The 10,384-nt window shown below is 38.5% G+C and overlaps 1 protein-coding gene across 1 annotated transcript; it reads right to left on the bottom strand.

The window, feature by feature from the left end:
* Positions 1-235: 235 nt before the first annotated feature.
* On the bottom strand, positions 236-9,953 carry LOC143988131 (olfactory receptor 6F1-like). Its single transcript, XM_077487438.1, has 2 exons — positions 9,890-9,953; positions 236-1,392 (listed from the first exon to the last, which is right to left on the bottom strand). The coding sequence occupies exons 1-2, from the start codon at positions 9,893-9,895 to the stop codon at positions 436-438; spliced, it is 963 nt and encodes a 320-aa protein (XP_077343564.1). The 5' UTR covers positions 9,896-9,953; the 3' UTR covers positions 236-435.
* Positions 9,954-10,384: the final 431 nt, after the last annotated feature.

Here is a 10,384-nt window from a genome sequence, read left to right on the forward strand (position 1 = left end):
AAGCGACGCAGTGCCGAATCGCAAAAAGTGGTCTGGTCTTTGACCAGCAAAATGGTCCGGTCTGCAAGTGGTTAAAAAAAATTCTTCATATTTTTTGTATTGTTTTTTTTTTTTTTTATTTATTACATCTGCAAACTTAAAAAAAAAAAAAATGTGGTTACAATCAGTAGAGGAAACACTCAAGACTGTTCAGCTTTTTCACAAGTTGACAATTCTATGCTGTGCATAGCCTGAATAATAATTGTGAATGGCCATAGCCTAGCAAACAGGAGCTCAGATTATACACAAAGATTAATTTGCACGTGCAAAAAATATGTATTATTGTTTTGTTATAAAAAAAGTATATTTTGATTTGGTCTAAAACTGTTTTAATCATTATTGTAATAACATAATCAAATGTTATAGACATTTTAAGTCAACAAGAATATTTTTTGCTTAGGCATGATAGTCTTTCCATTTTTTGGCTGTTTTGCATACAGCTTCTTTGACCTCTTTGTTTCGCAAGGTGTAGATTATCGGGTTTAAGAGGGGGGTGATTATTGATGGAACAATAGATATTATTTTATTCAAATATAAAAAGTCTCTAGCTGTGGGTCTAACAAACATAAATATAGTGGTAGCATAAAAAATAACAACAACTAGTAGATGAGAGGCACATGTAGAAAATGTCCTGCTCCTCCCAAATGAAACAGAGAAATGCAAAGTCGTCTTTATAATCCAGATATAAGACATAATAATTACCAAAAAACATCCCAATATTACAAAGCAGGAAGAAACAAAAACCATATTTTCAACATGAGAAGTCTCAGAGCAAGACAACTTGATCAATGGGGCAAAATCACAGTAATAGTGATTAATTATATTACAGCCACAAAAAGAAAGCTTTGTGATTTCTAAACAAGGGATGGCTACAACCATAAACCCACATAACCAGGAGCCTGATAACATAAGAATGCAAGTGTTGGGGCTCATAATAAGTGAATAGTGTAGAGGATTGCAGATAGCCAAAAAGCGGTCAAGGGCCATTACAGTCAGCAGAAAATTTTCTGTGGCACCAAAGGAAAAATGGAAGAAAAACTGAGTAAAACATCCGGCTGGAGATATTGACTCTTCATCTGTGAGCAAAGCCCATAGCAGCCTAGGGACGGTCACTGAAGGATACCAAATCTCTAGAAAAGACAGTGCACCAATGAGGAAGTACATGGGCTTGTAAAGGCGTGGATCATTTCTGATTATAACAATAACAAAAATATTGGCTGTTATAGATAGGATGTATATAATGAAGATAAGAACAAAGAGGTAAAATCCTGCTTCCTTTAGTAATGAAAAACCTACTAGATAAAATTCTGAAACTTTGGTTCGATTGTAGCATTTTATTTGCAAGATGTTGATCTGCAGAAAACAATGCATGTAAAAACTTGAACTTAAGAACTTAAATCAATGTAGTAATATATTCATGAAGCAATTTAAAGAAATTGTGTTGCTAGTTTTAACATACCTCCCAACTTTCTGAGATGGGAATGAGGGACACCTATTAGCAAAGGTATGTAGGCATAGAATTTAGAAATTGGATGAAAGGTTTAGCACTGGAAAACAATTTTTGATAGATAAATAGTGCTTTTTATATACAACTATATGGATCAGACCAAATGAGGAAATGAGAAGGAGAGAGGACAGAGGGACTTTGTTCGAAATTAGGGGGCAGTCCCTCGAAATCAGGGACAGTTGGGAGCTATGGTTTTAAACACATAAAAGGTCTTCCTGCCAAAAAAAGAGCTAAGCTTGCTAGAGAATCTTCAGTATCTGACACACTCAGGGCAGGAATCTGACACTTGTACAGGATAATCTGCAGCAGCGGTATATCTTCTTTAGGGGAGACTGGCAAGGGATGATCTGAACTGCCCTAAATTTGGTTCAAGCAGGGTTTAGCAAACTTCAAAGAAATTTGGATGCCAAACCTTGAAACCTATAAATCAAAAATGACAATTTTCTAGGCCAATGGACAAGAGATTTCAAAAATAAAAAATAACGTGGTGGTGGACAATGCCCTGGGGAACATGAACAAGTAGAATTTTTTATTTTTTTTTGAGTAATTTTTTTTAAAGAACTGACATTTACAGAGGAAAGATGGTTTTAAACAATGTGATTGCCCAAATATGTCCAGTGATCATATTTCTACAGTGATGTCACAGCTATCCCCGCTTCTTTGCTTACATTATATGCAGCGCTTCACATACATATATTGTACATTCACATCAGTCCCTGCTCTCAAGGAGCTTACAATCTAAGGTCCCTAACTCACATTCATACATACAAATTCTAGGGACAATTTAGACAGGATCCAATTAACCTAAAAGCATGTCTTTAGAGGGTGGAAGTTCCTGGAGAAAACCCTGGAAAAAAACCCACCCAAGGTAGTATCATGGTTTGGATTCGAAATGGTGACCTTTTTGTTGCTAGGCATAAGTGCTCACCACTTAGCAACTGTACTGCTTTTCCTTCCCTGGTTCCTCTCCCCCTTCATCATTAACATGTTAACCACTTCCCGTCTGGCGTATAGCAGAATGGCCTGTCATATGACGTTCTTCAGGATAACAGTCACCGTGCACCCATGGGGGTGTGCATCACGGCAATCGGTGGTGTGCTGTGTCAGTCTGACACACCGCTACACCGATCTCGATAAAGAGCTTCTGGGGGAGGCTCTTTATCACGTGATCAGCCGTGTCCAATCACAGCTGATCATGATGTAAACAGGAAGAGCTGTAGATCGTCATTTCCTCACTCGCGTCTGACAGACTCAAGTAGAGGAGAGACGGTCGGCGGCTCTCCTGGCGGGGGGATCTTCTTAGACCACCAGGGAAGCCCCTAGGACCACCAGGGAAGCCCCCAGCATGTGGATGGCCAGGTACATCCCCCATGGCCATCCACATGTGAAAAAATATGCCCACAAATGGGCACTGACTGCCACCTCTGTGGCACATTACAAAACAGGGATGCCCAGCAATGCCTCCCATCAGTATCATCAGTGCCACCCATCAGTGTCCATCAGTGCCACCTATCAGTGCCCATCCATTCCCATTATTGCCCACCTATCAGTGCTCCTCTGTGCCACCTATCAGTGCCACCCATAAGTACCCATCAGTGCCACCCATAAGTACCCATCAGTACCACCTATGAGTGCCCATCAGTGCCGCCTACGAGTGCCCATCAGTGCCACCTATGAGTGCCCATCAGTGCCGCATACCAGTGCCACCTATCAGTGCCCATCAGTGCCACCTGTCAGTGCTGCCTATCAGTACCCATCATCAGTGCCCGTCAGTGCCACCTCATTGGTGCCACATCATCGGTGCCCATCAGTGCGGCCTTATCAGTGCCTGTCAGTGCAGCCATATCAGTGCCCGTCATTGAAGAAGAAAACATACTTACTTACAAAAAAGTAACAGAAACAAAGAAAAACTTTTTTTTTTTCAAAATTTTCAATATTTTTTTATTTGTTGTGCAAAAAATAAAAGTCGCAGAGGTGATCAAATACCACCAAAAGAAAGCTCTATTTGCGGAAACAAAATGATAAAAAAATGTGTTTGGGTACAGTGTAGCATGACCGCAGAATTGTCATTTAAATTGCGACAGCGCCGAAAGCTGAAAATTGCCTTGGGCAGGATGGTCTAAGTGCCTGGTATTGAAGTGGTTAATGACATTTAAAAAATCCTTTCAGTACTTATTTTGGACCCAGTGATATCATCATTAGGTCTGTTTGTTTCTCTGTGCAATGCAAAGAGATCATGGCTGGTGGGAGAGGCAGTACTCAGTACTCCTCTAAAGAACCCTCAACCCTGATGGAAACAATGGGGTGGATCTTGGGAAGAATTATGCAATTATCACAATTCCTTGATTGGGCAGTGAATGCCTTGACTGCCCTAGAACAACACTCACATAAAATGCTAAGCCTCCATAATTGAAAGAACTAAAATCCAATGAATGAAAGGGATGAGCCATGGCCATTTAGGCTGGGGAGGAATTTGCTACAGCTACTGGATGATGATGGATATCCTCCAACCAAGAAATGAGGCAGGCTCTATCTGAATGGCTACAAGAAAAACAGAAATGGAAGGTGCGCACACCTAGTACATTACCAAATATAATAATCAGAAATTTTTATATAAAAGTGGGTACTCGCAAAATGCAACTGACAAAGGACCATAAACACAGTTCATGGACATGCACAGAACACGGGGTACATCTGGCGCGTTTCTGGGGCGCACCCCCTTCCTCAGAGCTAGGCTCAGGCTTCCTTCAGAGCTATCTGAATGGCTCCAAAATTTTATGGCACAACTTGCACACAGTGTGCAGTGAAATCAGAGTAAGCAATAGTAAGGCTGCAGTTCGGATCTACGTTTTTTATTCTGGCCACAGAGTCGCTTTAAATGTAAGCCAAATTCTAATAATAATTTTACATCTGAAGAACAAGAAAACAAATTAATTAATGATTACAACTGGATTGAATAAGAATATGGGATGCCTGGGAGCCCCATGCACAATGCTGCCTAAAGAATGTTATCTTCAGAAAAGGTTGTAGATGGTAAGAGTAAAGCCCCATACATACTATTCGATTTTCTGCAGATTTGTGTCTTAAGATTTACCAAAACCATGTAGTGCAAGGGCCTGCCTGATTGCATACAAATTGAAACTCTTAAAGCAGTAGGCCAACTGAATTTTTTTTTCTTAAAAGTCACCAGCTACAAACACTGTAGATGCTGACTTTTTTTTTTTTTTTTACAATTTCTTTATTTTTTTCCCCTTTTTTTCCTTCATATAAACAAGAATGGAATTTTACATAAACAGTCTGAATATCATACATCGAATTTCCATATTTATACATATTAAAAAGAAAAACATAACAATTCGTTCTATTTCCTTTACCTCTTGCTTCCCTTATAGTGTAATATATAAATCCAAGGAAAAAGATGCTGACTTTTAATAAGCACACTTACCTGTCCAGGATGCCTGCGATGTCGGCTGCCCGAGGCTGACCTGTCCCTTGGCTCTTGGGTCCTGGCGCAGCCATTCTAACTAAGGGAAACAGGTAGTGGAGCCTTGCAGCTTCACTGCCCATTTCCTACTGCGCATGCGCAAGTCACACATTGCTTTGTGACGACACACACAGTTCCCAGAACACAGCACACCCCATTCCCCAGAAGTCAACGTGAGGAGGAGAAGACTGAAGATCACCGCAGTGTAGGAAGTGTCAGATTAGGACGATCTGCCTAGCAGCAGCCATTTCTGTTAAGTTAAAAAAAGTTTCATTTTTTTTTTCCAGATTTTTAGGAACAATTTTATGTATTTTTTTTTTTTTTTTTTTTAAGGGTGGCCCTCCACTTTAAGGTTTGACCTCATATTATATGGTTTTGCTAAATCTTAAGATAAAAGTCTGCAGAAAATCTAATGGTGTGTATGGGGTCTTAGAGTAATATATTATACTACCAGAGCTGTCCAAGATCCAGCTCCCCAAAAATCGAAAGCCTCGTACACACAATTGGATTTTCTGCAGACAAAACCTCAGACTTTTGTCAGAAGGCGTGTGCCTGGATTTTTACATACAAACGGCAAGGAATTGTCAGCCAAAAAACATGAACGTACTGACGTACTACGTGTTTTTTCAGCTCTTTAGCGCCAGCCTTTGGGCTCGTTCTGCTAATTTCATGTTAATAGAAGTTTAGTGAGTGTTGATTCGTGCTTTTCAGTTCACGCTTTTCATTTTGTGCTTTTCATTTCACACTTTTCATTTCATGCTTCTCAGTTCGTTTCTAAATGGCCATTCCTTAACCAGACATGTTGCGGAATCAGAGGAGATAATGTGTTATTTATTATTAGCCTTGGAGTTATTGTTTTGACCCAAGCCCAGTCCAGGAACAGGAGGAGGAGGATTTCTTGGACCAAAAATGAGTTGCTTTATTAAACGTGACCAATTATGTTATTTGCTTTTGTTGCGGGAGCTCCATCAGAATAATCCAGATGATTTTCAGAATTATCTCCGGATGACGGACCCCTGCTTTCACCAACTCTTTGTTGACCTCCTATATTAAGAAGCAGGACATGAGGCTTTTATTTTATTTTTTGGTTGAATAATAATGATTTGATTTGTTATACTTTCTATATTTTTGGATGCATAGAATGCATTTTTTGGTTAAGTTCTATTGGCGGATAACATGTCTAATTTTTTTTTTTGGAGAATAATACTTGGCTATGTGTTTTACTTCAAATGGCAGTTTGGGAGTAGGCAGTTATATTTAAAAAAATACAATGTAAAATTAACACCAACATAGTTGTATCTTTGAACTTAAAAACTACGGGATAATGGTGTTGTAACTTGCCCCCCCCCCCCCCCCAAAAAAAAGCATAATAATATTATTCTTGCAATCACTAGAAAAAAAAGCCTTTGAAAATTCGTTTGCAATAACTCCATCAGTATCACCAGCAAAGCAGCTTAATTATTATCCCATTAAAGAAGAAGAGAATTGTGCTCTAAATCTCAATATTTCATAATTTGCCATGTCACGAATGTTAATTCTTCCATTACGAACGCTATTTTACAAGACCGACCGCTTCTGGCTCGTCCTTGCTTCCAAGCATGCGTATTTGTACTTTGGACTTTTGTCTGACGGACTTGTGTACACACGCTTGTGAAATCTAACTACAAACATTTGTCCTCGGAAAATTTTAAAACCTGCTATCCAACATTTGTCCACGGAAAATCCAACAACAATTGTCCAATGGAGCACAGCCTGACGTCACACAATTCCTGTCAGCAAATCCAACTTTTTTTATTTAAATTTATTTCTGCAATAGAACTTTCTGGAATGACATTAAAACTGAAGTTTAGGTATGTCATTGTCAATATGTACATATTTACACTGGTCCTTCTTGGACATGTACATACTTCATGTATGTGCATTACCTGCGGTAGCTTCGCAGAAGCTGGAAATCACTATAGTGGGCACCAATACCACATTGATCACTGCTAGCTTCTGGGTCTCATGTCTACTGGCTGCCCTGCTGCTTAGCGAACACAAGAAGTCACTCACTCAGCACAGATGGCAATCAGGGAATGAATGAAAAACATTCTGTGATTGGATGAGTTGGAGAGGCAGGGCAGTGACATAACAATCTTCACCTTGTCCAATCAAGGAACATTTTGCATTCACTGAGAGAATGTAAAATGTTTCATGCTGAGTGAGTGACCTCCTGTGTTCAATAAGCAGCAGAGCAGCCAGGAGGGGACCCAGAAGCTAGTTTTAATCACTGTAGTATTGGTGCCTTCTATGGAGATTTCCAGCTTACACGTGGATTCCACAGGTATGGCACATATATACTTACATTGACCCAAGCTGGATGTAACTATGTAAAAATTGGCAAACTTAAACTTTAAGGCAACTTATACATTTGAAATAACAACGGAGATGGGAGCCTTTGTGCAGGGGCTGGAAATACTGGAAATACTGAGACAGTGGTAGTACTGTATTCTTAGTTTTCAGAAATCTGTATCTCAAAAACAGAACAGTACAGAGGTAAGTGTAAATAACCACTTGATCTTTGGAAGATATACCCCCTTCATGACCAAGCATTTTTTTGTGACAATTGCGCAGTCTTGTAACACTGTACATAATTGAATTTTATGTCCCTTTTTCCCCATATATAGAGCTTTCTTTTGGTGGTATTTGATCACCACTGCGTTTTATTTTGTGCTATAAACAAAAAAAACAAAAAAAAATTATATATATATATATTATTTTTTTTTTTTTTTCTTTCCGCTATAACATATCCAATAAAAAATGTAAATAATCAAATGTCTTCATAAATTTAGACTAATATGTATTCTGCTAAATGTTTTTTGGTAAAAAAAAATCCCAATAAGCGTATATTGATTGGTTAATTGATTGATTATAGCGCCTAAAAACTACGGTATATATACTGTAAGTTTTACTTTTTTATACTAGTAATGGTGGTGAGCAGCGATTTATAGCAGGCCTGCAATAATGCAGCGGACAAATTGACACTAACCAGTAACACTAATACCGCAATCATTGCTAAAAAAAAAAAGCAGTCATTGTACTAATGACACTGGCTGGGAAGGGGGTTAAACATCAACAATCAAAGGGTTAAATGTGTGCCTAACCTGTGTTTATATGTGTACTGTCAGGTGTTTTTACTAAGGGATGTGGTGTATCATATTTCCGGCTTTGCTGGGAAACAAAATCCAACACATCCCTGCATACAGGATAGAGTTCTGCATTGTTTATATATGCAAAGCTCCGTCCTGTGTCTCTCCTCGACAATTACCGGGTGCCAGCGGTCATCCATTGGTCGGCACCCGCTGATCTTGGCAGCTGCTGTGTATAATCACAGCACAGCCGGTATGTTGGCGATGTCCTTGTGCACCCTCCTACCTGGAACTGCCAGATCAAGTACCTAGTACATGATCTGGCAAAGCAGAGTCGCCGTACATGTTAATGATATGGTCGGAAAATGGTTACTCTTTCCAAAAAAAATAATAATAATTATTTATATATATATATATATATATATATATATATATATATATATATAGATATATATATATCTATATATATATAGATATATATATAGATATATACTGTATGAAATCACCTTTATTGGCAATAAACAACACTGGAGTTGCTAAGACATACACCGATTTTTGGGTATTTTTGGCACATTCTAAAACGATATATGCAAAACCAATTTAGTTAATGCATGCTTTAAGAATTCCTTGCTTAGATGCCATGCATTAGATCATGACAGAGCACTTTGTGCCCCCTATGTGGAAGTGCAGGATCACGTGCATATACATGATTCTGCACAGAACGGCTACCCTGTATCAGTAAATCTGCTATAGGGCTGTCGTGAACTGGTTGGACCAGTAATATATTACACTCACTTCCCCAAATTTTTTCTGAAGTTCATTCCTGGAGTTATTCTTTAGCCTAAGGCTCGGTTCACACAGGGGTGGCACGACTTACAGCACGACTCACAGACGCGACCTGCAAACAACTTCTGTATAGAAGTCAATGCAAGTCGCCTGAAGTCGCCCCAAAAGTAGTACAGGAACCTTTTTTCTAAGTCGGAGTGACTTGAGTCGCTCCTATTAGAAGGGTTCCATAGTACAGAACGGAGTGCAACTTGTCAGGCGGCTAAGTCGCCTGGACAAGTCGCCCCTGTGTGAACCGAGCCTAACTGTCTAGAAATTGTAATACATTGTTACACTCTGGTAATGATTTAAGAAAATGAATTATAATGCATGCACACATATATATCTAATATATATATATACTGTATATATGTGTGTGTGCATTATTGTGCGTGTGTGCGTGCATTACTATATATATATATATATATATATATATATATATATATATATATATCTGTAGATATATCCGTAGATATATCCATAAATATATATATATATATATATATATAGATATAGATATAGATATATCCATAGATATATATATATATATATATATATATATAGATAGATAGATAGAAATATATATATATATATATATATATATATATATATATATATATATATAAATTCATATGTCGTTAAGGATGAATTTTAACAAAGCCAATGCCTAAAATGATGACATCGTAACGTGGCGTATAGGAAGTATTGCTCAGTTGTATATGATGCATGTGTATTTCCTGAGTCTGTCATATCTGAGATCTGAGGACAGGGGTGTGTAGTGATGTAGCTTGAATGATAAGTGCAAAGCTATTGTTGCAAAAGCAGAGTGGTTGATGTATGCAAAGTAACTAATGGGTTCTGCCTAAATTAAATATTTTCAAATAAAGATATCTTATTAAACATTACATTCATCGTTGTGTTTTTTCTGTCCCCTCCCCAGAATGATAATATAGTTTTATCTCTTTGCCATGAAGCCAGAAAGAGAGAGAGGAGGTTTCAGCCTTTTATATATATACTTTAAATTGCAGAACATATTCCCAGAGAGATTGCTTTCACGGCTCACACTGGAATGATCTGGGGAATAGTCACAACAACTTAATGTCTCAATGTAAGAAAAAGCAATAGGTTAAATCAACCATGTTATATGTATATTTAAATTAAAGGGGTGTTCTGCTACCCCTTACCTTACCTTGCCTTGTCCCCAGGATCCTGCCATGTCCCCCCGCTCTGTCCTCGGGCTGTGTCCTCCGCCCAATGCCTCTCTGTGCCAGGCTCCGTTCCCCGCAAACATCGCGACACATGGAGGCGCAGCCTGGCGGCAAATTCAAATGGTTGAAAATTCATAATACATACAGTACAGTGTAATCTTACAGATTACATTACTGTAAGAAATTATTTCCC

The sequence above is a fragment of the Lithobates pipiens genome, unplaced genomic scaffold, assembly GCF_037356315.1.
Source record: "Lithobates pipiens isolate NorthernLeopardFrog02 unplaced genomic scaffold, aLitPip1_a1.2 Scaffold_1, whole genome shotgun sequence".
NCBI lineage: Eukaryota > Metazoa > Chordata > Amphibia > Anura > Ranidae > Lithobates > Lithobates pipiens.